Source organism: Clupea harengus, chromosome 8 (assembly GCF_900700415.2).
Source record: "Clupea harengus chromosome 8, Ch_v2.0.2, whole genome shotgun sequence".
Lineage (NCBI taxonomy): Eukaryota > Metazoa > Chordata > Actinopteri > Clupeiformes > Clupeidae > Clupea > Clupea harengus.
This window is the reverse complement of record NC_045159.1, coordinates 14,011,239-14,027,668: the sequence shown is the minus strand read 5'-3', so window position 1 is coordinate 14,027,668 and position 16,430 is coordinate 14,011,239. Positions and strand designations below refer to the sequence as shown.

Sequence of the window (16,430 nt, the reverse complement as noted above, 5' to 3'; positions counted from 1 at the left end):
CCTGGGTAACGCTTCAGGGTGCTCTCTATGTGTAGTAGGGTTTGTGGAAGGGTGGGGGGGGGGCTACTCTAACTAGCCTCTTTTAAATAAAGATTCTGCTACTTTTCTGTTAAGAAAACCCCTCTTTTACAATGAGCCATGAAATAAGTGTCGGTTCTTCCAAGCCGTGCACGTTTATAGCTATGTTCAGACTGAAGCAAAGTTGGTGTGCATCATGTACAACATGTTTATGCTTATCATGTTGAATTTCTGTGCTCTGACAACACAATAGTTCTTTTTGGGTAGCTGCTAAGCTGCGTCAGACTCCTATCCCACAATGCCAGCTCTCCCTTTTAGACAGACGTTAATCTGGCTCCGTGACTACCTCTGCTGCCGGATCAGAGGCAGAACGACAATGACCCTCCATTCTGAGTTCGTACCTTTTATACAGAACAGCGAGGCAGAATAAAGGTGCAACATTCCCGCCTTGAAAAGGCTGTATAAAAAGGCTGTCTTTTAGAATTTCTGGGAGGAAGTAGGAAGGTGCTAGGAATAGTAGTGAAGTTGTTGGTAAATATTTAAATCTCAAATATTCTTAATATTATGGGTAAGGGGTTCCCCCTATTAATGTATGACCATGCAATAAATGTAAACATATACAGTATAAGCAGAAAGTTTGTGCTGCTGAAGACGGGTTGAAGGAAATAGGACTGCTTATGAAATGATAGCAACAGCTTCAAGTTAATTTGTTAAGCCTTTTAGGAGGTCTTAATCTTCTGGCCACCCCAAGGTAATGAATCCAGGTTGGCATGTAGTGGATGTGTTCATATCACGGAAAGTTGGATGACACATGAACTCTAAGGAGCTTAAAAGGACTCTGGCGACTACTATGGGGGGAGGGGGATGTGGGATGTTCTCATCTCTCTTGCACTAATGACTGTATCCTGTGCTGTATTACTGTAGTACGTTTTTGTCCCAATAAATATTAGATGCTATTCATGACATTTCAGTGTCATATCAGAAAGAAATGATAAAACATGACAACGTTTGCTTCTTCCGAAATGTATTTTTTGCAAATCAACAAGAAAATATTATTGTTTTTAATACATGAAATCTCAACATGCCATGTACAGATTCGCTTACATTGATAGTAGAAGGGCTTCGGAAGGCTTCATTAATGCTTCACAATATCCTAACAATAAATGCCCTAAATTCACATTCAGTAAAGCGTCTTGAGACAATTTGTCTCTTTTGGCGTTATATTGAAATAAATGGAAATAATTAGAATATCTGCTTCAGTGAATATGAATGTATACAACAGCTAAACGCATGTATAATAATGGACCACAATATTTAGTAAATACAAAAAAAGTTCTGAAACAAATCTGAACAAAACCTTCCCTAAATCTCTTATGAGGCACTTCAATGCACTAAATAACTGCTTTAGAATATGGTCTGCTCACAGTTAGGCTTAACAGGCTTCATAGTTACCCATTATTAGGAATGTAACAGACCAAATATAAGGTCTTTTATATTTTTGATACTCAGTGCAGGGCATATTAACATAAAGAAAGCATTCGTGCAATAGTTACAAGGCTCAAAGTTTCGTTTTCCTTCATACAGACAACAACTATTTATAACGGAACACAAAGGCTGAATGACTTGCTGAGTTGAAATAAAACACAAATTAAAGTGCTTTGATTGAATACAATTTAAAATCACATGCTGACATGACATAGTTGTTAGTACTCTACAAGCAGCTTTGCATAATGGTTGAAATGACCGACCCTTACAGTCACTTCAAAGGTTAAGGCCAGTGAGGATTTCATAGTTTAGCATGGTGGAAGATGGCCACTAGATGGCCAAAGTACATAGAGCAATGTTTACTTGATGGGAATAGTAGTCCAGGCTTCCACGTCCTTGCTGAATCAGTCTAAGATTCTCTGTAAAAAGTAAAACAAAAAGTTGGTCAGAAGACAAATGTCACAGGGGTCCAAACCAAACCATCTGTCACTGCCGTTCATCAGTTCACCCAACAATCCATGGTGAAAATATAGATACAGCATATCTTCACAATTTCTTCAAATGTAATCAAATCTATACAGTTCTGTCAAATAGCAACAGCTGAGTGATACCAGCCACTGGTCCAATACTGCTTGTTTTTCTGTTGGCGTATCACATAGTCAGAGTACATAGTCAGGATGTTCAAATAAGAAATGGTTGGAAAACACGTAGCTTTAAAAAGTGCCAAATAAGTATTATCCACGTTGTGGTTCGAAAATGAAGATAGTTGTAGACATATGTAAAACTTTTAAAGCAGCAGTAAAGAGTTTTGGTCCTTAACCCTAACACTAACTACTGAAAATGCATACAAAACCTGGCAAACACCAACAACAGCTCAGTTGGCACTGATAAAAGGCTTGCTAGCATGCTAGCGCATGTTCTTGCAGGGTCGTCTGACCCGGACCACAGAACTGCTCAGTGCGGCTAGTATGAATGAATGTTTATTTTTCTTTCACATGACCGTTACCATGAAAATCACTTTGAAGATGATGCCAGTACTTAATCAAAACCTTTCAAGGCCCAATGACAGGCCAGGGATTTGTAATATTCAGTGCTTTGTAAACATCTGTAGTCTATTCTGTATTTGTGTCAAAACACAATGCAAACAAATGCAAAAATGAAACCCAAAACAAAGACAAATTTAGCTAGGATCATTTTACTGACTCCCTTTGTCCCTCCTTACCTGGATGATGGCTGCAGCGATGACAACCAGCATGGCCAGCGCTGCCAATTTAAAGGTCCTGACCACGGGCACATGCTTGAGGATGAAGAACCGAGCCCAGCCCAACTTGTCTGCAGTGTGGGGCGGGTAGCGCATGTTGTTCACCCCTTCCATCTTCAGCTGCTTGATAAGGCAGCCCCTCAGATGGCTCAGCTGGTCAAAGCTGAACTTGCCGTGATAGGCGCCGATTCCACTGTTGCCTGCAGGGGGCGACAGAGCTCACAGTTTGTACAGGATCCAGCTGACAGGTACTGTGGTGCTTGCAGTTTTCTTACACATTGTGCAAGGCACAAGATCTAATTCCGAGATATCCCATTATGTTTGCCATTTTTGTATGCATGCTGGCATACAAAGAATACATGCTTGTCACCAATTCTTATTTCTAACACATACTGTATAAGATTAATACTACAAGTCAAAGTAAATATGAGACTCACCCACACCACCAAATGGCAAATCGTTGACAGAGAAGTGCACCAGACAGTCATTGGCAAGGAAACCACCACTGGAGGTCTCGTCTACGACACGTTTTATTAACTGGGGAAAGAAAAGGTTAGATTGATTTATTTTAAAATCAGCAATCACTTTCTGGGGCAGATGTGCATGAAAATGCACGCTATGTCTTTTAATTTTACACTGAATGTACTAAACCTGCAACTGACTGTGTAATCAAGGCAAGTCACCCTCTAACCGTACTGCACACATCAAACATGCAATCTGAATTACACCTGCTTTTTAAAGGTGGAAAACAGAGATGTGCTGTTTTCAGATATATGGAATCTGTAATCAGTCTCTCCCTGTGCATCTCCTCCCATAAGTTTTGACCGAAACTCCCACTTTTCCTATGACTATGAAAAGTGCAACTTGACATTCTGCACTCCTGCGGCAGGAATAAATGTTGTTTTAGCCATCCGTTAGCAGTCTGTACATACCATGCCATGTTTTTGGATGCACATTGTGACAAAATTAAACCTAAAATGGGCGCTAATGTATTAGTACATCTGCCCCTCTAAGTTGTGTTATGTGGGAACATCTATACAACAACCACAATAAAATAAACTGGTGTGTCAGCAATGGATTTACATTTACTGGTTAACATTCAGTATGCTGGCAGTGCACACAAATGCTTAAAATCAATAATCTGTCAATGAGCACACACATTGCTCACATTGGAAAAACCTACATCTACTGGAACAGAAACACACACACACACACACACACACACACACACACACACACACACACACACACACACACACACACACACACACACACAAAAACACACACATGCATATCTGTGGCCACGAAGCCCGTTAATCACCTTGTTGTCGCTGGAAAACACATAGAGTGCAAGAGGCTTCTCCCGGTCATTGATGAACTCAATTGCACTGTCCACGCTATCCACAGTCAGGATGGGCAGTAAGGGTCCAAAGATCTCTTCCTGCATGACCTTGGCCTCTGGCTTCACGTCCCTCAGAACCGTGGGGGCTGAGAGACAGGAGGTGAAGAACAGGAAGAATTGTGTTTCCATTCAATTATTTTAACAGACGTTTTTTTATTTGTTCCAACTAAAGGTGCAGCAAAGATATTCACTTTCATTACAGTTCAATGTTTAGCCCAGAGAAGGAGTGGGAAAACAGCAATTTCATTCTTTCATTTCCTGACATCTTTTCACATTCATCCAACATCTAAAGTGAGGGGCCTCATCTTTAATAGAAATGGTATATGGAAAAACTATATATTAAAATGGCTGGGAAAAGCAATGCACAAAATGGCTGGTGATGCACATGTTTGCTATTGCTGTTACAATGCTCTACCAGCTGTAGAATCCATTTCCCTCCCAAATTAATCTCACTTCCCAGTGGTCAGAGGACTATGAATCATTTGTCTTAATGCATACCTATGTAGCATTCAGCCTCATCGTTGTCTCCTCCCATGGCTACTGTGCTGTCTTCAGCCATCGCCATAATTCGCTTGAAATGGCGCTGGTTGATGATGCGGCCATAATCTGGGCAAGTTTTGGGGTTTTCTGTGTAGAATTCCTAAAAAAAGGAAAGAGTCATGCAGTTGAATCTGACATACACATAATCCACGCCTCAAAACACAAACCTATTTAATACACACACATACAAAGACATGAAAAGGAAACTAATGTTGACAACCTGCACCCTGCTACCATAGAGCCAGGCTCGTTGGTATGGCGGTCAGAGCACATACTCATCCATCACACTCAGGCATCACTTGTAATGGTCTTTACCTGTACACTCTTTGTGATCTCCTGTATCACGCGGTCCTGGATGCTGGGGTCACACAGAATGTAGTCGGGGGCGATGCAGGTTTGGCCACAGTTGGTGTACTTCCCCCATGCAATGCGCCTGCATCACAAAGACAATGCAGTTCAGACACACCATACCTAATGCGTCCTATTCCCACAATATTTTCCACTTGCTCTACAGGTGACATAGACACTGGTAAAAAGGTGTCCAAACAACAGAACTCAAGTGCTTCCACTGAGTAAATTCTGTAGTTTCAGGCTGCATTCATATCGCTCTCTCACCGGCAGGCAATGGTGAGGTTGCAGTTTTTGTCAATGTAGCAGGGGCTCTTCCCTCCGAGCTCAAGGGTGACGGGCGTGAGGTGGTGAGAGGCAGCCTCCATCACGATCTTCCCCACGGCGCAGTTACCGGTATAGAAAACGTGGTCAAAGCGCTGCTTCAGCAGCTCCTGAGTCTCTGGGACGCCTCCGGTCACTACAGGATACAGCTCCTGCAAAATCATCATCATCATCATCATTGTTTATTCAGGGAGAATTGACTGAGCACAGGGCTCTTTTGCAGCAATGCCCTGATTGAGGCTACATAATACAGAAGAACAATAAATAAACAAACCATAACAAAACAAAACAGACAAAATAAATAAACAAAACACATTAAATAGTAATGATGATGCTAAATGGAGAAGAACAAGCCTAGCATTGTCATCTTCAACTGTGCATTAAGTAAGGTCCAGAATGCCTATTTTGATCCATCATTTGAGTTAGTAATGTCACTAATGCGCACAGACCAATATAAATTAAGTTGTATTTAATAGCTAAAACTATTGTTGTAAGATTGATGCCAATATATATATACAATGTATACAATGTAAGATAAAAAAAAATCCGTAATTGATAACAAATTGCCATTCTCACAAATTGTCATCACAGGAATGTATTGTGTGTCTTAATTCCAACATTTCATAAAGATTTTATAGCGAACCTAGTTGTATCATTGTTATAACTGAATATCCATCATAAAAAAAATGCATTAAAAAAAAAATATATATGTATCGATTGGATATGTTGTATGCAGATTATGTCTCTGTAATCTTTTATCATGCCTGGCAATCGAACTGGAAACATTTTTTTGGACACACGTATATTTATTTTCATTTTACAAACAGCTTTGTTTGATTGGTTGTGAAAAGTCAGGCTGGGTCAGAGGCAAGGCATGCCAGGCCAGGGACAAGACAAACAGACACAGCTACTGCCCGTGGTTGTAATCTCGTAAATCCTATATTAAAGTGACAGTACACCGTTAATCAATATATCATCAAACAGCATCAAGTTGACAACATTATAACTGAATATTTTTCAAAAAGATGCACTTTTACTTACTCTACCTACCTCTTGGGCCAGTCTTGGGTTGGATTTAATAAAATAATTTAAGGTAGGGTTGGGTAACTGTTAAGATATTGTGATTCAAGTCGTCTTTGTGGACCCATGAAAAACCCTCTACTGCATACACCCATGTGCATACGCATATTACCTTATCCACATATAGGGGCAGCAGATCTTCCATTAATTTAGCTGTGTGAGCGCTGACTTCTGAGGGCTTTATCACAGCAGCATTACCTGAAAGACACAACATACAATACAATAACCCAGATTTCCAATCACTCTTTATACTTTTGGACATTTAGAGTGTACACAGGCAGTGCTTGCATTTAACTATGTAGTAAAAGCATCATCCCTGTAATGTACTTCATTCTTTAGAATAATAAAGAATATAATAACATAAGTGTTGGTGATGTTGATGAACCAAGACAGGACTCTTGACAAGACAGGACTTTTGATTTCAAACCATTCTTCACCTATCAAATCGCTGTCTGCAGTATTCAGTGTAATTGGTTTGAGTAGCGCAAAAAATTGAGCAAATCATAGCTTTGTTGACTTGGTTTATACCAATAAAACGTTTATTACGATTGTAGAGCTTGTGTAATCTCGATCAAACACAAATACTTCTGAGCTGGCTGGTGGGCAACAATCATTAACATCCTCATAAATCTAACTATTGCTTTTAAATGTATTTAATACCTTTCCAACCACAAAGGGTTGCACACTCTCTGGTATGCTGAGAAGGCAGAACAGCTGATTGTTGAAACAACTCTATACACTTGTGCTTAAATGTTTGATAAGCACAGATCACTTTCAGAGCTCAAGCCAACAATATTCAGACTATTCAACTGCCCAAGACCACAGCAAAGTAGACCACTTCAATTGTCTTTTGCAATTTGCTCTCAGAATGCCAGATGGTTTGACAGCAGTTCACTGCTTTCACTCAATAAACAATGAAGAGTGAGAGCTTGTTGCTCTGTCTTTAGGAACGCTAATGACTGAGCCAACTACTCCCTGAAGACATGGGGGTTTATAGAGGTTTTCTAACCAACTTGAATAATTCAGAGACATCTTTTCAATGGACACCACATGTGGGGACGCCATCATACATATCAGCATGGCATATCTGCATTGCTGATTCCTTAACCATAAATACACTATTACCCAAAAGCCCAATCTACCAACGGGGCACTGTGTGCACAGGTCATGGACTGCTCTTTGCCCTATTTGTCAAGAAGTGTTACACGCCTGAATGTCTTTGTGGTGGTGACTACAGTGTTTGGCTGTGTTCCATTCAGGAAAGGGTGGAACCTCAGAGCACCAAAGAGGTGGAGTAAACTTTGACCTCACACAGTGGTGTGCACATAACCTTCACTGATAAAGAGAGAAGAGGAGAATGGACTGAGGGGACCTTGGAATCTAGCAATAATCTTCATGTCAAACCAGCAAATTCATTCCTTGATAATGGATGCATCTGATGTGCAAGTAAAGGTCATTTTCCTCGAATTCCCCTATCGGTTTCCAGGTATTACAGTATAGTAAACATGTATTAACACTATATCAAGGAAGGGACAGAGCTCTACACATTGAATTTGTGTCTCTGTGCGCATTGATGCGTGTATGTGTGTGTGTGTGTGTGTACCTGCTGCGATGGCCCCTATGAGGGGCTGTATGGTGACTGCCCAGGGGTAGTTCCAAGCCCCGATGATGAGCACAACCCCCAGGGGCTCGGGTTTAATGTACACCTCGTCCGACAGTGTCAGCAGGTTCTTGGAGACGGGACGAGGGGCAGCCCATTCCTTCAGCTTTCTCACGGCCAGCTGGATCTCTCCCTCCAGCCCCAGGGTTTCATACAGCGGGGTGCCATGTTCACTCTGTTAGGCCAACAATCAACAGTTATGTATGACAGTTAAGGCTATTATGTCTCTCTCTTCACCCATTTCCTTCTCTTATACATGTTGATATCTGCTCCAGCAGTTGTATTTACTCATTTTCAATCAAAATAAACTAAATTTAATATGCTATGGGGCGCCAAAATATACGGTTTGTATACACAATTGACAATAAAATATAATGTGTGTGTGTGTTCTCTAAAATATTGTCACAATATTCTCCCTAAACCCAAATTGCCACCCAACCTTGTTGAGGTCTTTCTTGAGAGCACCAGCAATTTCCTTCTTTCTCTCCACAAATAACCTCTCAAGGTTTTTGAGCTGCTGGATGCGGTACTCCAGGGGCTTCGACCTGCCAGTGCGGAAGGCCCTTCTGGCACGCTCCACCGCCAGCTGTTGCTTGGACATTCTGGGCTAAAGGAATCATGGAATAAAAGAAGACATTGAACAACACCATGTTACTTTCATTTTTTTCATAAGCTTCGTTGAGTGCCTTAGAGCTGTGAGGATGGTTATTTCTACAGGCTATATCCGCATCTTAAAACAAGATTTTCTAAAGATTTTGAAGAACGAAATTGTTTTGACATTAAGGGATTCATTGCGGTAACACTAAAACAACTGACATTCACGTGGTTGTTGCCAGCTAGTTTGGAAATACCTAGGGTAACGTTTTCAAACGCGTCTCGTCTACTTACGACATAGGTCCAATTACTGCAGCAGGAAACATGTATTATAATGGAGCAATGTATCTCAACAGGTTGATTCGTTATGCCAATATGTAGACTAATCTATTACATTTCCCTGTCTTGCTTGTCAGGGTAAACAAAATGGGTTTCTATGTACAGTGCATTCGGAGAATTGACAACTTGTTCGCTTGAAAGTTGAATTTAGAAGTTGTGCCGTTGTGTCGAATACAGTTCGCTTTCCTGCATTACAGTACAAATATATTGCACTGTAACCAACAAGGACAAGGACGACCTTTCACATAGTAACCAACCTCAAACTTTGAGCCTCTAACGGATTCGTGATTAGAGGATTACAGAGCTCGCCAATTCAATATTTGTGTTCTATGAATATAAACGTACAATGTGTGCTCACCTTATATTGTTCAGAACTGCAGATGTCCCGAGACAGGCAAGACGTCTGAGCCCAGAGTTTGAGCTAAGGCTGTTGCCGTTCGTAGCAAAACAATCGAGACGGAATCCTGGAGTTCCGTTAAGCAGTGAAGTCATAGAACAAGGCTAGGCAGAACTGTTAGGTTGTCCATCCCCTTCAAAAGGTCAGCCATGTTTGTTCGAGAGACGCGTTATGGTTGGTCAGTGAACACGTCAGTCAAACCGGCCTGTTTTGTTGAACACTTATTGGATTCTCACACGATTGCCTTTTTGTCTTTTAAGCAGACTTGCTGTCGAAAGAAACCCTGTAAACATATGTGGGTTATAGCATAGGCAAGCTGATTTTAACCAGAGTAGCTTAATGTTAGTAATGAATCATTATTTTAAATTTGGTATTTCTTTTTTATACTTTCCCTCTGCTGGTCATTTTTTACCTTTCTTCATTTATATTATAGGACGGCAACGTTGGTAGGAGATGGTAGACCTATTTACATGTTGTGTGTTACGTTTTATGTATAACTTGTTAGATTTACTTATTTTTGTAAATGAGGAAGCCTCTAAGTCAAGAAACTCTGTCAGCAAATTAAAGCAGTGTCACACCTTGCCAGAACTTTTTTGTTCGGATGTAGCTCTATAGCTCAGTTTAACTGATGGCTCAGGTGACGTGCTTTGTTAGTCATGATGTGCTATACTGGCAGTAATCTGAGCAGCATTCAGCTGGTTATAGGTTCACATCAATAGAATGTTTGGGAAACGTCTGATATGTAATTTCATCCCAAAGTGGAATGCATGGAAAGTCTGTATGTATGTTTATTATTATTATTGTTGTTATTATTATCATTATTATTATTATTATTATTATTAATATGCTATTTATTACTATATTTGATATTAGAACTGGGTAGGTTAATAAGCTTAATGTATTTGAGGAAAAAGTTTAGATAGATAAAGTCTCTCTCCATTTTGGTCATACAAGACAACTCTGGCTCAGCCCTGAAAAGTAGTTATCTGTTGGCAGGTCTGTCTGAACTCTTAAAAAACAAAGGAAACGGCTCAGTTCGAGTTGGCTGGAAATAAAACTAATCTGCTCACCTGACAGGAAATGGAATGGCCCTGTCTCTCTTCAGATGGACCACTTGGCTTAGTGGTGTTTGCCTACTGAAGGGCGGGGCTGAGAGCAGCGGTGAAGCCACGTCATTACCACCTGTGTGTTGAGCCCTCAGGAGTTAGGAAAGAGACAGAGGATCCTTTGAGGATCATTATTAGTCTTTGCAATTGAAAAAAAAATCTAATATTCTTGGGGAAGTCTTCTAATGATATTTATGATGAAATCAACCATCATCGTTTGTTCAAATCCCATAGGGGTGCAAGTTACCCACAACTGTGGACACCCCAAGTTCCTCCTTCGTACATGTACAAGTTATTAATTTTAGGGATGTTCATTTATTTAACAGATCCAAAGCCAATCAAATATCAAATATACAACCTTGCTGTATTAACACCTAGCTAGGCCAGCTGAGTTACAAGCACGCAACTTTCTGATGTTTTATTTTGCATGCCTTTCAGAACAAAGAAAACACATGCAAAGGCCAACTTTTAAATAAGGCACACTGAACTTTTGAGAAGTTTTCATTTCCTTTCCCCTTGTGGTTAGAGATCTGCACGAGCGCAATGATACTGTAATATTTCACAACTCTGAGTGCTCTTTCTCCTACTTGGTTAGTTAGCTGAACTATTTGTGTGTGTTTTCATTGCCAAATATACATACTTGCCACTGAAAACTGTGGTGATCTGAGAATCTGGCATAGACACCAAAACTGAATGCAGGCCGAGTTAGGACAAAAAGGTTCTACACATTTGTTTACTCCTGTTATCTGCATGAAGTTATCATTACAGCAAGAAGACTAAAGAGTGACGTCTGCCAGTAACAAGATTTAACAGAAAAAAAATCCTAAATATGATTATAACTTAAAATGATTCAAATGTGAGGATGAAATTGACACTTGGCCTCATTGCAGTGACTCACTCACTGCACTGGCAGATTACCCAGAGGGTCTTACGTTTCCAAAAGCGTCATTGAGCAACCACTGTGGTAACCGTGGAGGGAGTGCTCTAAACGATAGTCTCTCTATCATTTAGCCACGTAGTTGTTCAACCACACATACGGGAAACGCACCCCTGACTATTCAGAGACTAAGATGTTTGAAATACGTGTGCTGCCCCCTGGTGGCTGAATAAGACCTGTAAATGCTCCCTCCACCTTGTAGAGAACCTTCAGCTCTAGCTCTGAAGTTAAACTTGCACAGGTCTGTATTTTGGGGCTGTGTACTACTGACCGTTGCTCTATGTATAATATGATATAACACTATGTAATAACAGAAGTGACCTTAGCAATGGCATAACTTAACTTCTGCAACAACTACTCACATGAGGGGAAAGTCTCAGAGTAATGACTTTCATTGAGGCAAGACACTTGTAGCACATGGAGAGGTGTAGCTACCAGATTTCACATACAGGAACCATACATAAACACAATACAAACTGCAGAATATAACATAGGTTCATGAGAGAATTTAAACTATAACAGACGATTTGTAGGCTTTCATATTTTTATTCCATTTCACAGATTTGCAACAGTGAGAGACACATGTATTTTTTTCTGTGGTGCTCACAACACCACAAACTTCATGTAACACACACTCCTGCAAGAGTCTGGGTTTAAAAGCACATTCCTTTTTGGCACTTAATGATGCATAGACTTAAAGGGTGATTAAATCTAACGCATAGGTACAGAATAAGAATATAAAGGGTAATCAGACAACACTGACAAGCAACAATTTTCACAGCCCAGAACATAATAAAGCAATGTAATAATACAAAGAACCAAAAACACACACATTTTCCACAGACCAAACTCGTACATTCTGGGACAGTAGGCATTTCACATTTCACACACTGAGAAATTACATTTCACATATTGACATTTTTTTTTTTTTTATCAAACTACTGAAAAATTATGAAATAATTTAAGGATAAAGCTGACAAACAAGTAAAGACACATTTGCCAGAGATCAAACCCACAATCATTTTCACAATGATAAAAAAGTGCTCATCCTAAGTTGCTGGTTGTTAAATGCTTAAACATAGCAAAACACCCTATGTCCAGTGTCCAGTTTATTAGCAATACATTCTGTAATGGAAAGCAGATGGTAATCATCTTAGAACTTTTTACTTTAAGCGCCCTGGGTGTCGATGAATTGCTTCCCTCTTTGTCAGAAAGATAAATATTTAGCAGTACGATGCCTGACCTGATGCGAATGCCTTCTGGTTGTGGTTTATAGGTCCTCCAGCTGTAGGGACAGACACCACTGTGACTACCAGTACAGCAAGACTGACTAACAACAGTTGCAGCAACAACAATAATAATGAAAACCATCGATTTAGGCAGCTTCACAGCTACCTCTCTTCAACATATCTTATCTCTCCACTTACCACTCTCCTGGTAAGGGGGAGGGGGTCCTAGACCGTAGGGTTGCTCCAGCATGGGTGCAGATGGCACAGGGCGACCATCATACCCAGCAGGAGCTCCAGACCAGGGCTGCACAGGCACGGGTTGGTACCCTGGATACTGCTGCAGAGGGGCAGGGTGCTGTGCTGAGGGGACTGGGGTGTTGACCACCACTGTTGTATGAGTGTTAGTAGTCACCACCGCTGTAGAAAATAGAAGACATTTATGAATAAGATACTGTTTTCAAATATGAAGTATGGTTTACATGTCTAACCCTTGTGTGTGAACAACTCTACCTTTCTAAAAGTACGGTTTGAAAGTAACTGCGGCACTCAAACAACAGCACACTCCAGATATACGTTTTTGTGATTTATGTGGATTTAGGGATTATCTACCTCAGTCAGTTCAACAGGACACATGTGGCTATGCTTGCCAGCTGGGACTTACGGCGGGGTTTCCGGCACATCTGATACAGGCAACAGCAGGGGCACACACAGCAGAAGACGATGAGACTGATGAGAATGACACCGATGACGACGACACCAATTATCAGGAACATGGGGAGGTCATGAAACTGCATTCTGTGCTCAAAAAAATTTCTGGAGGAACAAAACGTTTAATTATTAAACCAGATGTTAGGTATTCTATTCTTCTGTTAAACACACACCACAGCACACACCAAGCCAGTGGAAAATGACTATGGCTGTGTCTTAAGAGTTTTCAAAAGTTTTATTACATTAATTATTAGCTTACATTATTAGCTTACATGCAGGACATTTTTACCAAGCCTAAAGCTGTAGTAAACGCTGGATATTGAAATACTCTGTACCCTCTCCTAAAATGACACTAAAGTATTTCAGCACAGAAGTATTAATAGTATTTCCCTTGGGCTTGCTTGGACAACAAATTGTTGATTGCTGAGAAATCAACCAGGAATAGATTCAATGATTTCATGCTTGAAAAGTCACTGTAACTGTTATTACATGATTACAATTAGCATGTTAGACAAAACAATCTCATCTATACAAATCTGGAAAGGTAAAGGATAAATATGTATGTCAAGACAGACTGTGTGGTTCAGTTTTAAAAGTAAAAGAAAGCATATATGGTGAAAAACGTCTGTGATCCCCTTCTAAACAGGCCAATCAGTTTGACTGAGGCTGAGGTTGGTCTAAAAACACTCATGTTGAAACTAGCATGTGATTCTATTTCCATCCTCACTGTTTCACTTTCCTTTCCTCTTACACTCTCAGCCATCTTTGTTTCACTTCCACTTTCTTAACAGAAATGCATTAAAGGACATTTTCATCCATTTTTGCTTTGGGACCTTTACCAGATAAAAAAAAATATTTCTATTTAAATGTCCTGAACTTGTTCACATAATCTGAGGCTATGTCCACACGGAGCCTGGATTGCCTGAATCCGGAAACATTTTTCCACTCGCTGCGCCATGGCAACCAATTCAGTTATTAAATAATGCCGGTCGTTGTTCTGGCTGGTCTAAAAAATTACGTCCAACTGGCTAAGTAAGACCACGAAAAACTATCCACATGTAGGTAGATCAGCGCACTATCCCAATACAAACAACTAAGCACAGTAGAAAAATGTAAGTCATGAAAAAGTCTCAAAAAGAGGGGGGGGAAGTAGAAAATGGAGAGCTGCTACAACGGCTGCCACTCGCGGCAGCGCCACGTCATATACATTTAGTTTATGTTGTTGCTGTTATGAAGTGACGCAGCAGGGTTAATAAGGGTTTAGGCTGAGGTTGAGAGGCTTTCATGTGGGGCAATTACGTCAAAGTGTGCGGATCGGGCGTCCACACGAACACGGATTCACTAGCGGGTTCGAATCTACCCACTCTGGAGACCGGATTCAAAAGGTTGCGGATTCAGTCACCCAATCCGCCGAGTTCGTGTGGACGCGAGGCCGATCCGGCAACATTTCTTTCCGGATTCAGGCAATCCAGGCTCCGTGTGGACGGGCCCTGAGATTGAGCTGGACCCAACCAGTGACCAACAAGCAGCTACTTTCAGCAAAGGCTACCAACAATTTCAAGGACAGAGTTCTTTTCTCTCTAAACATTCCACTCATTACACAGTAACCATAACAAACAAATTGAAGACCTCAGGCCAGGCATTAAAGAACTGAGTGCCACTGAGTGCCAGTTTATACTCAGTAGAAAAGTTGCCCTTTCTCCCTGACTGCTAAGAGCAGTGTTGACGAAACTGTACCTATAACTGCTATATCTGTCTTTACCTATAAAGTTATTCAATACAGTATGGGATAAGCAATTTACTTCCAAGCGCCATATGCTAATCACAACTCACTACACAAGATGGTGATATCTGATAATATTGCTTTGTTCCTAGCATATGACACTTTGCAACAATGCTCGTACATACTGCCAATATACAGTCCATGCATTCCTGTACCATTTTGCTTTTGTGTTGTTTTCCCATGAAGAGGCAAGCCTTAATGCATAATACAATCTAATCCCTCTCATTCCCACCTATTAGTATAATCTATACTCATACTTGGGGCAGGCATCCTGGACATCTTCACTGAGACTAATGATGTGACTGGACACCAACTCGAGCAGGGAAGGAAATGGACAGCAGTATCTGTTTTCGCAGGTGCCACAGCAGGACTGTCCAAAGTCACAGACTTTAGGCCCTTCCATCCAGTAGCCATTAAAGTACCTCTTACAATTGTCAGCTAAAGAAACAACAAAGAATGAGATTTAATACTTTATCTTTGTGTAATGATGAATAAGAAACGTCACATCGTCTGCATTTTCTTCAGCTCAAATTAAATATCTACAATTTACAAACCACAAGATGCCTGCAGATGATTCATGCCTTAAAGCAGAATTTCTTAAGCTGCTCACAGACACGAACTGAATGCATTTAGAATTGTGTAGGGAAGAGTGGGGATATCGGAAACGTACAGTAAATGGGCAATGAACAGTATTAGTGGGACCTAAGCTACATCTCAGACATACCAATACTCCAGCCAATAACACACCAGGTAACGAAATACAGCATGGTCCATTTCGTCCTCCTTAACAACCTTCGCTTTTAGACAAAACATGAGCCAAATTAACCAAAACGAGCTCCTCACAACTTACCATCTGTCACCTGTAACAGTGTTCCAAAATACAACACCAGCACAAAGAGATACGACGTCATTGTCGAACCTAATGAACACCTTGCTTACAAATGGCTACAGCTATTTTATGTGAAACGATCACAGGTACATACTCTTGGAAACGCAGAGAACACCTTGTTCGAAGTATAGACTACCCAGGCAGTTTAGTCCTTGACACGACTAAGAAGACATAAACGATTGACACTGGAAATTTTCAGCCACCCCGACTTTGATCCAGCAGTAGGCAAAGCAGCTTTCCGTTGCCATCTCCCTCGCGTAACGACACCAGCGTGAGGAGAGGGGTTGGCTATGCCAGCTGCAGTTGTTCCGAATATCTTGTCTGATAGAT

At 40.7% G+C, this 16,430-nt stretch overlaps 2 protein-coding genes across 3 annotated transcripts; both read right to left on the bottom strand.

The window, feature by feature from the left end:
* Nucleotides 1–1,025: 1,025 nt before the first annotated feature.
* Nucleotides 1,026–9,571, bottom strand: LOC105896256 (aldehyde dehydrogenase family 3 member A2-like). The gene is made up of 11 exons (XM_012822997.2): nt 9,410–9,571; nt 8,558–8,725; nt 8,062–8,293; nt 6,571–6,656; nt 5,322–5,530; nt 5,022–5,139; nt 4,665–4,806; nt 4,086–4,252; nt 3,202–3,301; nt 2,726–2,964; nt 1,026–1,922 (listed from the first exon to the last, which is right to left on the bottom strand). Exons 2-11 carry the CDS (start codon nt 8,717–8,719, stop codon nt 1,908–1,910), a joined length of 1,470 nt encoding a protein of 489 aa, XP_012678451.2. The 5' UTR covers nt 8,720–8,725; nt 9,410–9,571; the 3' UTR covers nt 1,026–1,907.
* Nucleotides 9,572–12,021: 2,450 nt separating this feature from the next.
* On the bottom strand, nt 12,022–16,420 carry LOC105896218 (protein shisa-5-like). 2 transcript variants are annotated; one of them, XM_031571977.2, is made up of 5 exons: nt 16,062–16,420; nt 15,469–15,649; nt 13,382–13,533; nt 12,919–13,137; nt 12,022–12,776 (listed from the first exon to the last, which is right to left on the bottom strand). In XM_031571977.2, the coding sequence occupies exons 1-5, from the start codon at nt 16,120–16,122 to the stop codon at nt 12,715–12,717; spliced, it is 675 nt and encodes a 224-aa protein (XP_031427837.1). In that variant the 5' UTR covers nt 16,123–16,420; the 3' UTR covers nt 12,022–12,714. The 2 variants fall into 2 exon arrangements, with proteins under 2 accessions (XP_031427837.1, XP_031427838.1); XM_031571978.2 differs by having other exon boundaries at nt 16,195–16,418.
* Between the last annotated feature and the right edge of the window lie 10 nt (nt 16,421–16,430).

Bases quoted from the DNA above. Each gene is read 5' to 3' on its own strand.
- LOC105896256 (XM_012822997.2), bottom strand. From the start codon at position 8,719: ATGTCCAAGCAACAGCTGGCGGTGGAGCGTGCCAGAAGGGCCTTCCGC. The intron at 5,140-5,321 runs GTGAGAGAGCGA...TTTGTGATGCAG, and splicing joins AACCTCACCATTGCCTGCCG to GCGCATTGCATGGGGGAAGT. The intron at 2,965-3,201 runs GTGAGTCTCATA...CGCCCCCTGCAG, and splicing joins TTTGCCATTTGGTGGTGTGG to GCAACAGTGGAATCGGCGCC.
- LOC105896218 (XM_031571977.2), bottom strand. From the start codon at position 16,122: ATGACGTCGTATCTCTTTGTGCTGGTGTTGTATTTTGGAACACTGTTA. The intron at 13,534-15,468 runs GTATGAGTATAG...TTGTTCCTCCAG, and splicing joins GTCCAGGATGCCTGCCCCAA to AAATTTTTTTGAGCACAGAA. The intron at 13,138-13,381 runs GTAAGTCCCAGC...TATTTTCTACAG, and splicing joins GATGTGCCGGAAACCCCGCC to CGGTGGTGACTACTAACACT.